This window comes from Micromys minutus (assembly GCF_963924665.1).
Source record: "Micromys minutus genome assembly, chromosome: 11".
NCBI classification, from domain to species: Eukaryota; Metazoa; Chordata; class Mammalia; order Rodentia; family Muridae; genus Micromys; species Micromys minutus.
The window spans coordinates 35,606,348-35,627,837 of NC_137980.1; the positions used below are offsets into that span (position 1 = coordinate 35,606,348).

Consider the following 21,490-nt stretch of genomic DNA (forward strand, 5'->3'; position numbering starts at 1 on the left):
CCTCTTCCTCCTTTGCTTTTCTAGGCTGTCTCCTGCCATTCCTCCTTCATCTCCATCCCTTGCAACCTCTCCCTTCTCTTTTCTCCTCTCCTCTTCTCTGCTAGTTCTCTCCCTCCGTCCTTCCTCTCTCCCTTTTCTTTGTCTTCTCCCCATCTCTCTCTCTTTCTCTTCCTCTCCCCTTCTTAAATCTTCTCCCAGCTCACAACACAGTGTTCCTTGGGATGCACACAGCACCAGCCTAGCACTCACCTCTGCTTCTGTTTTGATGTCCCCAATGCTCACTGAGGAGAATAAACCAGAGCCACTTCCCCCAGCCCACCTTTCACATCCTTTATGAAATCTCAACTTCTTCGTAGCTCCTTCCCAGGTGGCCACAAGGATTGTTTTACCACACAGGATGCCCCTTTCAAAGCTTGACATGGGGGAGGGACTTGGAGGCATTTTCCTGTCTTCACAGCTGCTTTGCCTCTGAGCTGCCACCCAAAACCGACTCACTGGACTCACTCGGATGAGTCTGGTGGGGTAGGGGCAGGAGGAGGAGTTGGGGTGGAGGAGGAAGCCCGTCCCAGCTGGCTCCAGGCTTTGCCTAATTACAGAGAGTCTTGCAGACTGGATCCAGGGTTGGGCAGTTTCACTGTGGTACTACGCTGAGTATCTGGAAGACCTCAATAGAAATTTCTGGGGTCCAGGGCCCAGAAACTCTAAGAAAAAAACTTTCTGCATCCCTAGACCCTTGCCCTTTCCAGGAACAGCTCTGGCCTCGGTGCTCTGGCTTTGTGAGGAGGTCTCCTTGCCCTGGACTGAGCTCTTGGGGAGGTGAGGATCCTGGAAGCAGGAGGGCACATGAGGGTCACCTGTGAATGTGAGTGGCAGGAGGTGCCGCACCGCGGGGCTGTGCACTACACAGGTCTCCACCTCTTCTGCCAACTTAAACCTGTGAGTGCACAGCTCAGCTCCCCCGGATCTCCGTCCTAGGAACCGGAGCACAGCCCAGGCAAGGGGCATCTGACCCATCTGCCCCAGCCCGCAGCTGCCGGAGCCTCCTCTTGGTGCCTTGTCTTCCAGCAAGCCTCTTCAAGATACCTGCAGCCATGCTCCCTTATGCATGCATCCTGGTGCTCTTGGGAGGTAGGTGCCACTCTCTCATCAACTCAACTTCTAATGTTCCCAAGGGCCCTTGGGAATGGTCACACAGGGCCTGGGTACCTGCCCTGTGCTGCTATGTTCTGTATCCCTTTTCCAGATTCACCTGATGGGCACCTATGGCATCTCCAAGACCTTTCTAGGCTCTGAGGGAGGAGGTAGGCAACTAGGCAGTGTGTGGATTTCACCCTTGGAGCCTGACTTCCAAGTACACAGGGCATTAATACCCTTTGTGTTGGGTCTCCAAGAAGGTACAGGACTATCTGAGTTACCCAGGTAAGGGACAAACCTCCAGGTTGTTTAGACCGGGCTGTTAGATTAGTCATGCCGGTCAAACCCATAAATGTGCAAGGCTGTATACTGCAATGAAACCCAGGAGACCCGACAGTGGGAGGCGGGGGATAGAGAACCTTGGGAAATAGGGGTTGAAGAGGCTCTTCTCTAGCACGAATGCTCTCCTGATGCCTGTGCTAAGGGCTCTACAAATGCCAACTGTGACAGTCCCAGGGGCTAGTGGTGAGAAGGAGAATAATTACAGTTGTTGAATGTGTCAGACCCAGGGCTTGCCCCCAAGCACGAGCTAATAATTCTGGCCCCGGTCTAATTTTGTGGCTAGGAAGCACAGATCAACTCTGCATGTGGCTGTGTGCCTACTCTTCAGGGCTCTTGGCCTCAACTTTCTCCCTTGTAAGATGGACATGCAAGCCCATCTTTGTCTAGGGTTACTGGGAAGAGCAGAGGGTTGAGCCACAATGTTCCTAGGTTGCTACCAGATACTGCCTAGAACCTAGAAACTCTCCTGGGCACAGCAGCCAGTATCCCAGGCCCTGGTGTCCTATGGAAGGACCTATGCACCCTCAGCCCCTTACACAGGTGGGTTTGTGCACCGTAGCTCTTCAACACAGCCTTAACTTGCTAGTCCCATCTTTCTGTACAAGATATTTTGAGAAAAGATAAAGGGGCCTGAAGGGAAGCCAGGGGCCGGGGTGGGGTGCTATCAATTTGAAGACATGCAGATGCGTGCATCCAACAGAAACTACTTTCTCTGGCTGAGTGGAAATCAGAGGTCATACAGCTAGCTAGCTAGCCCTCAGCACTGAGCCATCCTAGCAAGAAATCAACTAAGTCCTCCTTGTCAACATGCTAGCAATTAAGAACAGGAGCAGCTGAGGGAGCTATGGTAGGTGTGATGGACAATTCTGCAGCTTCTTCATTCTGGCTCTCCTGGGGCTCTGGGCAGGCCAGAGTAAGGGACATAATACCCTAGAAACCTATAGCCTACAGTAATTATCTTTGGCAAGCCACAAGGTCCTCACCATGTCCATAAAATCGGTGCCCATTAGCACCAAGGTTGCACACAGAGTCTTGTTGCTTCTTTTCTTGTGACCTGTTACCACAGCAAGCCAAACTCCACAAAAGAAAAGATTCCCCACTGCGGTGACTAGTAGGGATCATCTCTACAACAGGGCAGCCCTTTGGTCAGACCCAACATCAAGAGAGTGGAAACTACTCAGCTGAAGCTGCCTGAGGCTCGAAAAGCTAACCCCATGCCCCGCAGCACGTTCTGCACAGTGCTTTCATCGAAGTCCACTGTACCATTGGCACCGTGTTCAGACGGCGAGGTCCTCGGTATTGCTGAGAGGGAACAGAGCCCAGTTAGTCGTTCGTTACTTACAGCCAGTACCCAAGCTGCAGCCTGAGTCCATCTCCAGGTTCTGGAAACATTGAGTAGAATGGACAACCCCTCTGCCAAGGAAGCTCAGGTTGTGCGACGGATCCCACATGTGTCACCACCCCAACCCCTACCCAGGTTTCTCATCCTCAGCACTATTAACATTTGGAACAAGTTCCTTTGTCTGGGGAGGGGTTGCCCTACACTTAGTGGCTGCTTGTAGCATTGCCAGCATCCCTCCCCCACCCCCAGCACACAGAACTCCTCAAGTGTCTCCAGACATTGCTAGGTGTCTATCGGGAGCAAAATAGCCGCTGCTGAGAACCACTGGTCTGGCTGGTTCAGCCCCATCGGGTAGATTTCCACAGGAACATTTGTCCAAATTACTGGGTTGGATGGATCTTGTTATTCTTGCTCTGAGCAATCAGGAAACTAAGGGCACAGAAGGGGCCCAAGAAAAACAACACAGCCAAGGTGGTTTCTAATCGGAACGTTGATTTTTTCCCCCATTTGTTCTGCCTGGGTCTGTATTTGAAAATGTCTTCGCCAAAGGATGACAGGAGTGAGGTTATGGTATACACGGTGCCAGACGCAGTCCTGGGCCAGCCTCCTACTGCTGAGACCAGTTCCCTCCTCAGCAATTTCTGACTTAAAAAACAAAATCCCCTTATTCAACAGTTTATGCTTGAGGTAGGCAATAAGGAACCACTTGCCTTGGGTCTTTTTTTTTTTTTTTCCTTGTTTTGCTCTTACTTATTTTGTGTGCATGGGGTTGTTTAATTTAGGTCTTGCTTTTATCTATAGGCCTTGTGATGGCAAGTCACCATTTAGGTACAGATTAACCAGAAAAAGAGCATGGTCATTCTCTGATAGGTTAGCTCAGTTGGAGGGCACCATTTCAGAAACCTGGTATGAGAACAGAGAGTGGCTGAAGAGACGACTCAGCCTTGTAGTGTGGGGTCCTGAGTTCCAACCCCTAGTACAGTGCCACATAGCTGACCCCAGTGCCTGAAAGGTGAGGACAGGGGGCTGATCGGGGCCTGTTGGCTGGTCTTGCCAAACCAGTGACCCGGGTCGGTAAGAGATCATATTTCAAAGAATAAGGTAGAAGGTGATTGGGGAAGATGGGTGTTAACCTCTGGCCTCCACATAAATGTGCACACATGTGCCTGCACATGCACACTGTGCATACACACACACACACACACACACACACACACACACACATACATGGGGGGAGGGAGACGGAGAAAGCAGGGGAGGAAATTAACTTAAATACACTTCTGTGGCACTCCAAGGGGAATAGAAATTGGTAATTGTGTTAATTATTTAAAACAAAGAAAATTATCAACAGAGACTTCATTCTGTACTTGGCGAGTCGCAGGCAAATCATCTTGGCCAGCTGCTTCCCTTCTCTTCTGACCGGAGCTGCAATCTTGAAATTCAAAATAAACCAGCTCGAGGCAAACGAGGCAGCTTCCTTGATTTTAAAACCATCTGGTTGGCAAACCAGAGAGAGGCTACACGTGAAGAAATATGTGTGCGACACACAGGACGTTAACTCTGCTAATGAAAGCTGTAAGCCTAAATGAGCCCCTGACAAGCCTTCCAAGACTCAGCGGTACACCGCCAAAGTCAGTCTGCAAAATGAAGATCAATAGCCCAATACAAAGGGGAAGGGAGGCTATTAAAATCAACTTGAACTCGAGAGCGTCTAGGCTGAGCTCGGGGGACTCTAGGGAAAGAACGAAATTCCAAAGTTGGCACAAAGGATGGTCTTAAGTTGGCATGGGCAGTTGGGCAGATAGGTTCCTGACATGAGGCCTCTGTGCAAAGCTCACCCCTGATCGTAAATCTTGAGTTTTCAGACTGTTTCCAAAAGACCCTGGATCAGAAAGCAAGCCATGTCTGGAAACTCAGCAAGGAAGGAGGCAGCAAAAATGTAAAAAAATGTCAAACCTGTTGTTTGGAGCTGTGACCCATGGTCAAGTGATCCTGGGACAGTTGGAGGAGGTAGACTGGTGTCCACCATGACATCTGCCTATGTCCCAACTGTGGACATCAGCCTGGGTCTCACCCTGGCTTTATACCCTCTTTGCTGTCATGGAACCCTTCACCTAGACCTGTGTCTCCATCAGTGGGTTAGGGACAGTGATAGCTGAGGCCTCAGGATGCTGGACTCCAGCAGGATAATAGGATGTGTGCTTAGTCCTTAGACTAAGATCCAGGCAACTCCAGAGCTACACTAGATTGCTGCGCCTTCCCCAGAGACCCTGAGTGCAGAAAAGGACGGGTGGCTGTTGCCACTCCAACACCACTGAGTGTTGTTTTCCACCCACCCTGATGCCCATCAGAGCTCAACAACTCCTCCCACTGCACACCCACACCCAGCCTCTCCTGTATGCCATCTCCTAGAGTGTCTCTGGCCCACGATGGGAGCCTCCATTATGAGTGTTCTTAGTTGTTCAATGGGGATGTGGGTGGCTATTAAGCTAATTGTCACGGCTGAAGAGAGGGCTCAGCAGTTATGAGTATTGTGCACTCCAGAGTTCAGACCCCACTGCCCATGGGAAGCAAGTGCCTGTAACTCCAGCCTCACAGGGTGGGGGCTGGGATCTGATTCCTCTGGCCTCCGGCACTCATGGGCACATACCCTTATACAAGCACAAAGACATAATTTAAAATAAAATAAATGTTTAAAAATAAATAATTCTATGGCAGAATGGTGCCGGATGGGTTACAAACCAGAGGACATAGGCTAGGTGCCCTCTTTGGTAGGTGCCGTCCCTGGGGTAATGTGGAGGGACCAGTCGGGCAAAGACATTCAGGGAGCAAGGAACAACAAGGGTGGTGAGCGTGAGACCGTAAGGCTGGGATGAACAAAGACCTAGTTGCCACAGTGAGTGTGGGGAGAGAGAAGGCTGTGGAGCTGGTGAGGAAAGATGTGAAGGGTGATGGTCAAGGACTGGAAGAAGTGAGCAGTTAGCAGGACCTAAGTCCCAGAGAATCATGGGAGTCAGAAAGAGGTTGGGTCTTATGGTCCTCAGCCTCGCTTGACAGAGGGAAAAAGCAAGGCACAGAATGACTGTGCACAGATGAAGCTGAATTACCACCAACGCTGAGGATCCTTCTTGGAAAAATCATAGCACCAAACAGACACAGTCCAGAACTCCCAGGGACCTGGCCCTGTCTAGAAACTTGGCTTCACTCACTCAGAAAGAACACATAGCCCATGTGTGGTCAGAGGACAACACTCAGGATTGTGTTCTCTCCTTCTACCATATGGGTTCTGGAGATTGAACTCAGGTTCTCAAGTGTGGTCATGGGCTCCTTTACCTCCTGAGTCATCCAGCCTCCTGATCCTCATTCACCTGTAGATTTCTGTGATGTCCTGGCAATAGAATTGCTGTAACAAAAGGTAAATATGTCCCTTGTTAAATATGTCCCTCATCTTCCTTCCTTCCAGAGTTGTGCATCTGATGCCCATGACAGCATCTGCTCTTGTCCTTACCCAACCAGTATCCTTCCTCTCTCCCTAATATTGATGTTCCTGATGTCATCACGACACGATGTCAGTCATGAGTATGAAGAAGTGCTCTATTGGGTTAGGGAAGCGTGTTTGTCACTTGCCTTGTTGCTGTGAGGATACACCTAACAAAAGCAACCTCAGGAGAGGAGGGTTTGTTCTGGTTCACAGTTGAGGGTTTGTCCAGTCCATTATGAGGAAAAAGTCACAGCAGCAGGAGAGAGAGGTCAAATCACATCTGCAGTCTAGAAGTTCTCTCTCTCTCTCTCTCTCTCTCTCTCTCTCTCTCTCTCTCTCTCTCTCTCTCTCTCTCTCTCTCCAAGTTTTTCTTGTGCACCCAAGGAGGGCTACACTTTTGCTTGCCTACCCTCAAACTTCTAACTGCCATTTTCTCTTCATGATCTACACATGTACTTTTGAAGACATTATAGCCAGGAAAACCCCAAGCTTTCTGCCCTTGAACACTGATCCCATTATTTGAAGAAGTTACTTTTACACCTACAGTGAAAATCAAACTGGGATTGATCACGAATTGCATTTCTCCCCATATACAAGGCCTTGATCCTTCTCTGCGTCCTTCTTGGCACCTGAGATACTCTCAGCTTAGGTTTGACGACTGAGGTGTCCTAGAGTTCCTGGATCCCAAACACATCACATCGGAGTCTCTAGAGACTCCTTCACTGGGATCCTACCCCCTTCTTGCCTATTTCCTCCTCTGCCACATGACAAGAAAAACTCAGTCTGTCAACCTTACTGAACACCAGCTCTCAGGAAGGAGTCTGTGATGTGGGTTTTATCAGTATCTACAGTGGATACTTGAGCCAGTGAGCATCTGCGCTAAAGTGTAGTCAAAGGGCAGATGCCTGGTGAGATTGCAACCTGGTAGGAACCTCTGGGGTTGTGACAACCTTCAGCCAATCAGCACAGAGCTCAGTGCTCCTGGGTAGCTCTGAAATGCTAATAGACCCTGGGCTACAATGGCTGTGAAGGGATCGCCTACCATCCCACCCCCATCTCAAGTCCTGCTCCATGCACACTTCCACCATGCTGGAAAGCTGCAGAGTGGATTTCTCCAGCTGGATTCCAAAGACTTCCTTTGGATTCAGAAGCACCTATGCTCTGCCAAAGTGGTACTCCTCAGCTTGCACAAGTTCCACCTGGCTTCTTCTGGTTGCAACCAAAGCACCCATATGTTTCAAATGTCTTTTGAGGACCATGCTCTCAGGGGAGTGAGCTAAATAGGATACCCCCCACCCCCGCAAGCACTCGTTATAGCCATCACAGGAGCATAGCAGACATTTGAGAATACACATCTAAGGACCGAGGAGATCGGAGAGCATACAAAATGCTCGCTGGGCAAGCATGAAGACCTGAGTTCAGGTTCCCAGGTATAGCTGGCCACAGTAGCGTATGACTAGAATCCCAACAGTCTTGTAGGGAAATGGGAATTGGAGACAGGAGGAATCCTCAAGAGTTCACAGACCAGCCATCCTGGCATAAATAGTGAATCTATCTCGAACAAAATGGAAGGCAAGACTCAACACCTGAGGTTGTCCTCTGACCTCTGCACAGATACCATGGCGTGAGTGTGACTTGCATTCTCATACGTGAAGGTGCACACACACACACATACACACACATACATACATATTATATATATATATATATATATATATATATATATATATATACATACATATATATACATACATACACACATACAAATGCATACCTCATATACAGGGACAGCACACGCATTATACATACACATACAAGCACACGCATCATACACACATGTGCACACACACACACAAAGAGAGAAAGAAAGAGAGAGATAAAAATTGTATATCTAAGCTTCCATCCCAGAGGCTCCATTATTTCATAGGAAGAGGAGCAGGAAGTAATAGTTTACGACCAGCCCAACTCTCTCCCAAGCATGTGCAAATCCAGAGCAAGACATGGGTGTGTTTAACTTGGAACCACTAGTGATCACAATGATTGGAATGGCTTGTTTTTTGGCATGTAAAGTCAGAGCTGTCTTAGCATGTGCCTTTGGTGGCTGGGAGTAGTTGATAGACAGGTGGAAAACTGGTCTACCGATGAGCCTGTCAGCTTTGATGAAGGTCTGACAGGCTCTGACTTCCTCCACAGTAATTGAAGCTCCTGAGACTGAAGCCTCCTACGCATAGGCAAGGATACCTGGACATTGGCTGTAAGTTGGGGTTGGATTTACTGGGGCTGTGTCTTAGTTACTTTTCTGTTGCTGAGATAAAATACCTTAACAAAAGCAACTTAAAGAAAAGTTGGTTTGGTTCACAGCACAAGGTACAGTCCATGGCAGGGAAGTCAGGGCAGCAGAAGCTTGAAGCAGCTAATCACATTGTGTCCACAGTTAGGAAACGGGGGAGGGGGTGATAGTTCTCAGCTTACTCTCTCCTTTTATGGAAACCAGGACCCCAACACAGGGAATGGTGACACCAACAGTGGGCAGATCCTCCCAACTCAGTCTGTGTAGTGCATGTTCATCTGACACCCTCAGACATCAGAAGAGGGAGTCTTATCTTTTAGAGCTGGAGTCACAGACAGTTGTGATCTCCATGTGAGTGCCAGGAACTAAACCCAAATCTCCTAGAAAAACACATGCTTCTTAATCGCTGATCCATCATTCCAATATGTAAGAATACCACACTTCCTTTATCCATTGCTCTTGAATATTTCCATCAAGGGAAACCTTGGTTTTTTTTCTCCCCAGTTTCTGACTATTTTGAACAGAGAAGCAATGAACACAGTTGAGCAAATGTCCTTGTGGTAGGGTGAAAAGTCCTTTGGTACAGCTGGGTCTTGAGGTAGATTTATTCCCATCTTTCTGAGGAGCCACCACACTGATTTCCATAGTGGCTGTACAAGTTTGCACTCCCAAAAGCAATGGAGGACTTCTCCCCTTGAGCCACATCCTCATCATCATGAGCTATTGTCACATGTACCGTTGATCTTAACCATTCTGACAGGTGTGCAATGGAATCTCAAAGTATTTCCCTAATGGCTAAGGATGTTGAACACTTTGTGTTTCTCAGTAATCTGAGATTCCTCTCTCGAAAATTCTTTGTTTAGATATGTATGCCATTTTTAAATTGGATTGTTTGGTTGGTTGGTTTTTGATATGTAGTTTCTTGAGTTCTTTATATATTTTGAACATTAGCCCTCTACTGGATATGGACTTGGTTTAAAGAAATCTTTTCCCACTCTGTAAGCTGTCACTTTGTCCAAATGACAGTGTCTTTTGCCATGCAGAAGCATGAGGTCCCATTTATTAAATGTTTATTTTAGTGCCTGCATTAGTAGTGCTGTGTTCAGAGAGTCTTCTTCTGTGCCGATGAGTTCAAGGCTATTCCCCACTTTCTCTCCTGTCAGGTACAGTGTACTTGACTTTATGTTAAGGTCTTTCATCCATTTGGAGTTCAGTTTTGTGCAGGGTGATAGGTATGGATCTATTTGCATTTTTATACATGCAGCCATCCAGTTTGACCAGCACCATTTGTTGAAGATTCTGTTCTTTTTCCGGTGTGTATTTCTGGCTTCAATAGGTGTCCATAGGTGTTTTGGATTTATGTCTGAAGAATAATACTGCATATTCATGAAAGGAAAATTCCACCAAGATGACATTTCAATTCTTAACATCACACAAGAGCACCCATGTTTATAAAAGAAACAATACTGCAGCACAAATCACATATTGATCCTCACACACTGATAGTAGGAGACATCAATACTCCACTCTCATCAACAGACAGGTCATCCAGACAAAAACTCAACAGAGAAATGCTGGAGCTAACAGACATAAACCAAATGAACCTAAGAGATATTTATAGAACATATCACCCAAACAAAAGAGAACATACCTTCTTAGCACCCCAGAGAACTTTCTCCAAAATTGACCACATTCTCAAACACAAAGATGGAAGGAGCATGCTGTCAGGCCACCATGGGTTAAAGCCATATCAACAGCAACAGAAATGACAGAAGACTTACACACTCACAGACACTGAACAACTCTATACTAAATGGGAAATTGGTCAAGACAGAAATAAAGAAACTAAAGACTTCCTAGAATTGAATAAAAATGAATAGACAACATACCCAAACTCATGGGACACAATAAAGGCAGTTCCAAGAGACAATTTCATAGCACTAAGTGCCTGCATTAAGAAAATAAAAATAAAAAACTGGCAAGATCTCATATTAGCAACTAAACAGCACACCTGAAAGAGCTACAAAAAAATTAAATAACACCCAAAAGGAGTAGATGGCAAGAAAGAGGGTTGAAATCAATAAAATAGAAACAGAATAATTCAAAGAATCAATAAAATAAAGAGTTGGGTTTTTGAGAAAATCAATAAGCTAGACAAATCCTTATTCAAATTAATTAAAGGCAGAGGAAGAATATCTACGCTAATAAAAGCAGAATTGAAAGGGAAACATAACAGCAAACATCAAGGAAATCAGAAGCACAGAGTTTAAAAACCTGTACTCCACCAAATTGGAATCTAAAAGAAATGGATATTTTTCTCAATAGATACCCTTTGCCAAAGTTAAATCAAGTTCAGATAACCAACTTAAACAGACCTACAACTCCCAGTGAAATAGAAGCAATCATTAAAAGTCTCCCAACCAGAAAAAGCCCAGGGCCAGATGGTTTAACCTAGAATTCTACTGGATTCTCAAAAAACAGGAGATAATACCAATATTCCTCAAATTATTTCACAAAATAGGAACAGAAGGAATGGTGCCCAATTCATCCTATGAGGATACATTATCCTGATAGCAAAACCACACAAAGACTCAACAAAGGGTCAAAATTATAGACCAATCTCGCTTATGAGTATAGATGCAAAAATTATCAGTAAAACACTTGCAACCTGAATCCAAGATCACATCAAAGACAACATTTACCACTATCAAGCAGGCTTCATCCCAGAGATGCAGGGAGGGTTCAGTATACAAAAAGCAGTAAGTATAATCCACCATATAAACAAAATGAAAAAAAAATAAAAACACATGATCATCTTATTAGATGTAGAAAAGGCTTTGACAAAATTCAACAACCCATCATGATGAAAGAATGCAAGAGACAATAAATCAACATGATAAAGGCAGTTTACAGCAAGCCTATAGCCAATATCAACTTAAGTGGAGAGACTCTCAAAACGGTCCAGTGAAATAAGGAACAAGACAAGGCTGTCTGTCCTCTTCACATCTATTCAACACAGCACTCAAAGTCTTAACTAGAACAACAAGACAACTTAAGGATATCAAGGGAACAAAAATTGGAAAAAAAGAAATCAAAGTATCTTTATTTGCAAATGATTATGATAGTGGCACACACAGGTGGCCTAAAAGTGTGGGGAGCTCCACAGCTGATAACATTTTCAGCAGAGTGGCTGGACACAAAATTAACTTGCAAAAAATCAGTAGCCCTCCTATATACAAATGACAGACAGAGAGAGAAAGACGTTAGGAAAAGTAGCCTCAAATAATGTAAAATATCTTGGGGGGTAACTCTAACTAAGCAAGGGAAAGACCATCATGATAAAAACTTCAACAATTTGAAGAACGAAATTGAAGAAGACATCAGAAGATGGAAAGATCTCCCACACTCATGGATCGGTAGGATTGACCTAGGGGGAAAAATCACCATCCTACCGAAAAGCAATCTACAAATTCAACACAGTCCCCATTAAAATTCCAACTCAATTCTACACAGACCTTGAAGGAACAGTGTTCATCTCCATTTGGAAACACAGGACACCCATGACAGACAAAAAAATCCTGTACAATGACAGAACCCTGGGAAGCTGCACCATTTCGGATCCCCACTTACATGACAAAGCTGTAGGAAGAGAACATCCTGGTATTGGCAGAAAGCAGACACACCAATCAATGGAATTGAATGGAAGGCCCCTACACAAACCAGTGTCTGTTGTTTGGTTTGGTTTAGTTTATTCTGTTGTTGTTAGTTTTCCAGACTGGGTTTCTCTGTGTAGACCTGGCTGTTCTGAAACTCACTCTGTAGACCAGGCTGACCTCAAACTCAGAGATCAGCCTGCCTCTGCCTCATGAGTACTGGGATTCAAGGAGTGAAATGCCACCCCTCCCAAACTGTTTTATTTTTTAATTAGTATCAGTTGAAGGGATCTGGCCCTGGTAGATTATAATTATAAAAATATTAATTTTCACTTGTTGAATCATCTAGTGGGGCCTGGGGAGATAGCTCAGTAATGTGCTTGCGTAGCTTGAAGACCATAGTTTAATCAGAACCTAGGCATTGGGGGCATGTACTTGTAATCTCTACACTGGGGAGGTAGAGTCATGTCTATCCCTAGGCTTTCCCAGCTGGCCTAACCTAGTTGGCAATTACCAGGCCAGTAAGAGACCCTTTAAAAAAAAGTGGATAATGCATGAGGAATGACATTTGAGGTTTTCCTTTGTCCTACACATTCACACAAACACACACAAATACATACACATATCACACACACACATATACAAAGATGCACACATACACATATACATACACACACAGAAGAACTAATGAACAAACAGGTCGGAGGAAGAAGGGAAAGTTCATGAGCAACAGGACCCGAGGGCAAGAGGCTAAGAGCTGGAACAGAGCAAAAGGAAGGGTCTAGGGAGCAAGGGTGTCAATTATGTCAATGATGGGATGGGATGCAGAAGTGCCTCATCCAGTTCCATCACAAGGTAAGGACAGTGCAGCTTAAGGCTCACTGAGTTAAGGAAAGTGGGTAGGACACTGGAACCACAGAGACAGCAGCTATAAGAGACCAGCAGGAGAAGAGGCAGAGAGACAGAAGCATTACTGTAGAGTTTCTCTTGACATAGACTCTTCTGGACACAGTAGACCAGGATAAAGGCACAGACACTGAGAGAGTCCTCCCATGGTCTGCTTCTGTCCTGTGCCAGGGTTCTAAGAGCCCTGTGTTTGGTTATCCAGCAGCTACAGAGCCTCCATCACAACCAGAGGCCCCATGGTACAGACAGGACTACACGCTGCTCCCCCCTGGGAGAAGTGTGAAGATGTGAACCCAGCTGAGCCTTAGAATTGAAGACTAGGGTTGGAGCAAAGCCATCAGACAGAAGGGACAGAAGGCTCCTGGGGAGAGAGCTCTTGTCAGAGCGCTGTGTGAAGCCCTGTCACCACATTCAGAGACATTCCTAATTAACTGAAGGAAGAGGGGATAGGAGAGCCCCACAGCTGAAGTGGTGACAGGACACTCGGGTGGCCATGGGCAGTGGCAAGACTCCAAGAAAGAGAGCACAGAGAGGAGCCGCTGCGGGTTCTGAGTAGTACCAGTGGGCCAGATGTGATGTCCCCCGGGGGAAGCAGTGGATGGAACTCAGAGGGCCTGAGACACAAGGAAAGAACAGTCACAGTGCAGAAGCAGTCCTGCCTCAGCTGGTCTGACATGGAGGTTGGTGTGCCATTGGAAATCATGGTTTCCAGGACTGTTTAGGGCCCGATAGAACTCAGTGGCCAGTTTAGACACACCTACTTCAACCCCCTCCAGCCCTACCACACCCCTTTTCCACCACATACATCTCCATCAGCTTCCCCCTAAGCCAGCAACGTGTGTGTGTGTGTGTGTGTGTGTGTGTGTGTGTGTGTGTGTGTGTGTGTGTGTACATGCAAGAGCCAGCTCAAGAAAGCCAAGGATAGAAACAAAATTTCTTCTTTCCTGCTTTAAAAAATTATATCCTCATTAATTAGAAAACATGACATCAAACCTCCCTCTGCCCCTAGTGAAACATCTCCTGGCTTCCCAGAGCCCAGAGGGTCCGGTTTTGGAGGCTAACAGTTCAGCATCAGGCCAGCAGCCCACCCCGTGGCTCTGATTGCAATGCAAGTGCTGAACAAATTTCCTCGCTGAGTGAGCGCGTTTGAAGCTGGTTTACATTGTCTTTGCTTGGCTGACCTTGTATGCTATTGAATTGGAAAATGTGGTTTGTATTGTAAGGCCTCTTAATAATGTATTTAAAAAAAAAAAAAAAAAAAAACAAGAGACTTTTCCATTGCAAATGAGACACTGAACTCCGTATTTAGCATGGAGAATGCCTCAGTCTGTTTTGGAACATTTTTCATTAGCTAGACTTCTCACCGTAACAGAGATTTAAATTTTATTTTAAAAACAGCCTGCCATCTCCCTGCATGTGCATGTAGTCATGTGTACTCTTTCAAAGAAAACTATCTAGAAAGATATGCACACATACCATAGTGGTGGCTCTGATGAAAGGGAGAAACACTGTTTCTGCGTGGTGGCTTGTTTTTCAGTATTATAACTGTCCCTGGGTCTTGTGGCACATGTCTAAAATCGTAGTAGTTGAGAGGCTGACATAGGGTGACCAAGAGTTCACATTAGGCTACAGACTGAAGCAGATTCAAGGCCAGCCTGGGCTACAGAGCAGGGCTTTGTCTCAGAGAAAAGAGCTATGGAGAGTCAGGGAAGATAGCCAATTTAATGGGTACACACTGAGGTGGTACCATAGTTGGTAAAAATGTCCCATGGTCCCTTCCAAACCAATGGGGTGTGATCTCACTGGATGTTACAATTTCATGGCACTATCATGGAATTTGTGGCCCTTTGGTCACCAGAGACATTGTTTGTGTCACTGGGTGACAAAAGAGGTTTTGTGGAGCCTGCTCCCCATCAGCCCCGTGTCCTTTACTGAGTGCTGTCAACAGAGCTGTCCCTGACCTAGGACTCACAGGTAAAGGTTTTGACCCGTGGGACTACTGGAAATGACATTGTTAAAGAATGGTACTGTCTGAGGCTACAAAAGAGAGGTCATTAGGATCCCTAATCTGAGGTGACTGCTGTCCATACAGAGGGGACATTTGGACAAGGACATGAGAATGGGATTCTGTGTGGAAGGATACAAAGAGCAGGTGGCTTTGTTCAAGCCACAGTTGCCGGAGATGTCACTCGGAAGCTCTGAATGATTCCAGCCCACTGCTGACCCCTTGACCTCACCTCTCACCACTGGCCCCCAAAGAAGAAGAAGAGACCTTTCCATTGTTCTGGGGATGCCAGGTAAGAAACTGATTGCCCAAGTCTAGCTAGCCCCATCCCCAGCTGTGGATTAACTTGGGGTAGGGCAGGCATCCCAGAGTGGCTCTTAGGCTCAACATCCCTCAACCACACTACCTTCTACCTCCATCCTTCTACCAGGTGGTCCAGGTTCATCCCACCTGCAGTCACCAGCTCCCTCCTCCCTCTACCTGCTCAATCTCCCCCCTCTAGAAGGACCCATGGGACCAGGTTAACACTGTGATTTCAGACACCCGAATATCCACAGTGGCCTTCCTCTCTGGTATGGTTTAGAAACCTGGCTCTAAATTTTACTAAATGTAAGGGCAAGGCTCCTTCCTCTTCACTGCCAATATCTTCTTCCTTGATCTCAGGCCAGACCTCTCAAATACATGTGTGTCCACAAGCAGACTCTAAGGGTCCCTGACTCTCCACTCCTGCCTATCACCGGAGTCTATATCTCTTCCTAGTTTCAATACTCCGAGTCTCCCTGAATAAAGCCTAAATTTCCCCACTATCACTAGGACCCAGGTGAGTGGTCCACCAGGTTCATGTCCTGCCTCTGAGCTACTGAGCTCTCCTCTTCCTGGGACTTTTGCATCAGTTGCTTCTTAGACCCCAAGACCCATTACAATCATCTCTCTCTCTCTCTATGTATATGCATGTGTGTGTGTGTATGTGTGTGTGTGTGTGTGTGTGTGTGTGTTGTGCATCCTAAGGCCAGAGGTGGACATCAGTGGCTTCTTCAATTGCTCTCTACCTTTTTTTGGGGGGGGGAGAAAGGGTGGCTCACTGAACCTGAATCTCACAGAATGAGAGACTGGCTGACCAGTGAGCTCCCAGCTTCTCCCTGACTTCATCTCCCAGCACTGGCATTACAGATAAACACTGCCATCTCTGCCTGTTTTTGTGGTTTTGTTTTTGCTTTTTTTTTGTTTGTTTTGTTTTGGTTTTTTGTTTTGTTTTCACATTACAGATCAAACTCAGGTCCTTAGGAGTGCACAGCCTCTGAGCTGACTCCCAGCCCTGAGTGAGGCCTGTCACCCTCACCTGTCACTTCCCACACCAGGTCTCCAAGATCGTCACCCTAAGAAACCACCTTACAAGTTATCTCAAAGGACCCACTCTATTTTCAGCCGCAAGATGTTAGACTGAGGTCAGAAACTGGGCTCTCTTGCTTAGCAACATCTCCACACCCAACATGTTGTGACAGGGGCTGCCCTGGAATATAATACATCAAGGTACCCACTGCATAGTGACTGTGCACTTGGGGCTCTGAAACCAACCTGGGCTGCACGGATGCTTGCAGCCCCACACTCACACTGCCTCTGTGTGGCCCTCCCACACCTGCCCCTGGGCTCTGCGGAGGTTATTGCTAGATAAAAGCACTAATTGCATCTACTAGAGTTCTCTTTCAGGATTCAGAAAACCAACCTGCACTCATTAACCCTGGGGAAGCCGGGCTAATAGAAGTGTGCCCTGCCCTCCTCTGCTCATACAAATGATGTGAACACAGTGCGGGGATCTCGCCCCTCCTCACCCAGCACTCTGTAGTTCTGAGGGGCTGGGTGGGGGAGCCAGGTGCATTAGACAAACCCAAAGCTGAGGATCCAGAAGCCTAGAGAGATGAGGTCAAGGTAGCCATAGTGCAGACTGGAGCGGGGGTGGGGGGTGGGCACAGGGAAACTCTCTAAGTGGCTGGCCTACTGGGATGTGGGGACCCAGACTAAGGCAGAAAGGCACACACCAGGGGACAGATGCCTGTGTTTCTTATTCTAATTAGAGAATGGAAGTGAGCTTCTCTGCTACCTGTTGGGTCTTCTCACATCAAACCTGTGAGCCCAAGTCTACAGAGAAGGAAACAGAGGGTGAGTGTGGGTTGCGAGGCTGGGCACTGGCATGTTACCCAGAGTTCTGCAAGGCAGCTTCCCACCTGGACTAAAACCAGTCACAGGACCCTATAGCCAATTCCTAGATCCTAAAGAAAACTAAGGCACAGAGAGGATGGCAGGCAGACAGGGGTGGGGTGAGTTGAGTATGGGGAGTTAGCAAGCCTTTAAGCTGGAAGCTTATGCCTCCTTCCTGTGCTCACACTGTCTATGGCCCAAGAAGGGCTCTCTGTGCTGCCATGACATCCCTAACACACTCTGAGCCAAGGCCGGGGTGCTCAGTGTGCACTGGCTTCCAGAAGCATGCGGTTGGCCCTGGGACTCTAGAGATGGGAAGGATGCTTGACATGGAACATCATGAGTGACAGGGGTGAGGGAGCGAGCCATCAGCACTGGTGGCTGGAGGAAAAGTAGAAAGTGACTAGTCTCTTGGCTTTTTCTACGTAAGGGGCAGCAGGCTCCAGGGATTACCAGGGTACCCACCTCCTGTGAACAAGGCCAAGAGAAAGGTCTCTGAGTGGCTAACACTTGAGCCCAGGGAGGAGAATGTCGGGCACAGGTGCCAAGGCTCTGCAATGAACCACCTGCGCATGAATCCAAACGGACAATAGTTCCCAACTTCCCAGATGCTTGGGACAAGAGAGGAGCTGCAGAATCAAATCATCTTTCTTTAATCAAATAATCTCATTGTTAGAGAATTTCACGTGCGTACCGGGTACTGAGACCGTGTTCATCCCCACCCTGAGCCCCAGGTCTCCCCGAATCTCTCTATGTGCCGTGACTGTATTCATCCTCGGCCCTAGCTCCAGTTCTCTCCGAATGCCACGCCATACCCTTCACTCCCAACTTCACATCCTCCATTATATTTTTTTCTCTTAAGCAAGCCACTGAGTCTAATAATTAGTGCTGATCAGATGGGCATTGAGTGGATTTTCAAATATTTGTTTGCTGGGTCCAGAGAGATGGCGCAGTGGTGTAGAGCACTTGCTGATCTTGTAGAGAGGACCTGGGTTCAATTCCCAGCCCAGACATGCTGATTCATAACCAACTCAAGGGGATCCGACACGTCCTCTGTCCTCTCTGAACAGCAGACATTCATGCAGTACACAGATACACATTCAGGAAAAACAGTCATACGTATAGAAAAAAGTAAGTAAATCTAAATATATACATATGTATTCACTAACTACAACAATATAAGCTCTGCAATACAGCATGGGAAGACTTGGGAGTCCCCCCCCCACACACACACACACTCACCCCTAGACCCCCACTCTATTTGGGCTTTGGTCACCTGAAGCTATAGCCTTCCTTCCTGAACTCCTGCTGACCCTCCCCGTAGCCCCCAGTCTCATACAGTGCTTTGAGGTTTTCTCCCTCTCCCTCCCTCCCTCCCTCTCTCCCTCCCTCCCTCCCTCCCTCCCTCCCTCCCTCCCTCTCTCTCTCTCTCTCCCTAGTTGTACAAGCTCTTGAGCTTTGAGCTTTGTAACCATGGAAACATCAGTGCTTACAGCATGCGTTGCTTTCCAGAGCTTGATCTTGCTCCATATAGTCTGTCTAAGAGGTAAACTATTACTAGGTGTGACTGTTTACCCACTTTTCACTGCTGAGTAGTATTCTAAATTGCTTTTTGTTTTTCACTCCACAAGCGTTCTGTGTCCTTCTAATTTCTGCTATGATTATAAGCAAGGCCATCAGGAGCCCCCCATGCTTGCTGCAGGCTGCACACAGGCGAGTTACCATAATCTAAATCACTATCTATTAAGGAGGTATGAAATTACATTAGCAGGGCTAAGGATCTTTTTCCTTTTTTAAGTAGAGACAAAGTACCCTTGAGCATGATTAGCTAGCTCCTAGTGAGAGCTAATATTTTTCCTGAAGTTTTTGCTGCCATCTTATGTATGTTCATGTATGAGTGTATGAGTGTGTGTGTGAATACGTGTGTCTTTGAGCATGTGTGTTGTGTGAGTATATGTGTGTTTGAGCATGTGTGTTGTGTGTGTGTGTATGTTGTGAGTATGTGAGTGTGTTGTGTGTGTGAGTGTATGAGTGTGTATAAGTATGTGCTGTGAGTGTGTTTTGAGTGTGATTATGTGAAAGTGTATGAATGTGTTATGCATATGAGTGTATGAGTATGTATTTCGAGTATGTGTGTGTATGAATGTGAAAGAATGTTCCTACATGGTATGCATGTGGATGTATGAGTACACAAGAGTGTCCCTACATGGTATGCTGTATGCATGTACATGTGTGTGTACTTGTATGTGTGCACATGCACATGCATGTGAGTGTGCCCACACAAGATTGTGCCAGTATGAAAATATTCATACAGCTGTGACACAGAACCTGCTTACAGCCGAGAGGCTTCCGAGCCTCTAGTCTCGAGCTGTGAATGAACATAAGTTGACAGAAGTTGTTTTTCAACGTCATTGCCCAACAGGCCGTCAGCAGCAGGGCCCATGTCTGTCCTCCACACACATCCTATTTTGGGAATTCTGAAGCTTTGTTTATCCAATGAGCATGAAGCATGCCATCACTGATTAGGCTGCATGTGTTAGAAGCACAAAGGTGTCTACATTCTACCTTCCCACTTCCTCTGTGCAGTCGGAGGCCTGTCTTGGGCCTGTTTTTCTGTTGTAGGCTTCCCCTTAAGTCCTAGAGGGCTTCTGTCTGAGTCCTGTAAAGTGTCTGTTCTCGGCCACCGTAGGTTGTAGAAATCCTGTAGTTGGGACTGGTGGTGTGGATCAGTCCGTGGAGGGCTTGGACAGCAGTCACTAAGCCCCGGGTTTGATCCTCAGTACCACACAACCCTAGCTAAGTGTGGTGGTTCTCCCCGGGGTCCCCAGCTCTCAGGATGTAGAAGCAAGGGGTCAGGAATTCAAGGTCATCCCCAGCTACATAGAGATTTCAAAGTCAGGCTGGATACATGAGACCTTGTCTAAAAGAAATAGTAATAATAATAATAATAACAAGTTTGGGGCAAAGCAATTCTTCTTCAACACCTAGGTACTTGGTATGGTTTGTTTACTAAGTCTTTGCCACCCTGAGGTCAGATTAACATCATCTGCTTAGGTGTTTTGCCTTTTCCATTTCCTTCTTTGATCCTTTGGAAATCGATATGGAATGTGAGAAGGGAATAGATTTATTCCTCCTCCCCCCTCCCTTCCTTTCTTTATCTTCCCATGTAGATAGCCAGGTGTCCTGGCGCTCCTTGGGTGCACACACACACACACACACACACACACACAAACACACACACACACATTGGTCACGGAAGCTGAGTGGGTATGGGAGCCTGGAATTTGCTGGTTCCTTTGTTTCTGCCTTTGCAGGCTCCACACTGTAACAGCCATCACGTTTTCCAGGTGCTCCTGGTCAGACGCACAACAGGTTCTGCATCTTATTTCTCTTCAGTTGTGGACATCCTTGCTCTTTCGTGTTTTATAATTATCTTGTCAGAATCCTAAAATAACAACAACAACAACAATAATAATAATCACAACAAGACAATCTTTGGTGATTTTTTTTTTAAACCGGGAAATATTGTATCCTGGTAGAGAACAGACATGTCTCTTGGCATTTTATTTTCCGTGTTTATGAATATATCTTTCATTTATTTATATCTTCTTTAATGTCTTTCAATAAATTTTTATAATCTCCTCCAACTACATCTTGCATATTTCCCCGAAATGTATTCCTAGGTGTCTGGAACCTTTTACTGCTGCTGTAAATGTCTTTCCCTCCTAACTATTTGTTGCTGTTATGGAATGTAATTGATTTTTGTACGCTGCTCTTCTTCATCTGTCTATCTTGCTAAACTCCTATTATTTCTAATAATTTGCCTATATATGCTGAATTTTTACACAGACAATCATATCATCTCGAAATAGTGTCAATTCCATTCTTTTCTAATCTTTATGCCTCTGGTTTCCTGTCCTCGCTCTGCTGTGGGGACCATCCCCGAGACATCTAATGTAATTGGCATTCATTTCGGGCATATAGCCTCCCCCGTCCTGCTCTTGCTCTCCAAAGTCCAGGATTTTACCATTAAAAAACAGCATTCAGTGTGGGGATTTTTGATAATGTCCCTAATCAGCCTAAGGACACAGCGAACTCTTTTCTGTGACAAGGGCCTTTGATTGTGAATGCCTGTGGAATT

General features: G+C 46.4%; 1 protein-coding gene across 1 annotated transcript in view; it reads left to right on the plus strand.

The window, feature by feature from the left end:
- Positions 1-714: 714 nt before the first annotated feature.
- APCDD1L (APC down-regulated 1 like) overlaps positions 715-21,490 on the plus strand; it is a gene marked incomplete at its 3' end in the record, with an annotated part of 50,915 nt that continues 30,139 nt past the window's right edge. Inside the window, exons 1-2 of the mRNA XM_080925532.1 lie at positions 715-816; positions 976-1,128. Of these exons, the coding sequence (XP_080781658.1) occupies positions 1,092-1,128 (37 nt within the window). The 5' untranslated portion in view covers positions 715-816; positions 976-1,091. The remainder of the gene's footprint in view (positions 817-975; positions 1,129-21,490) is intronic.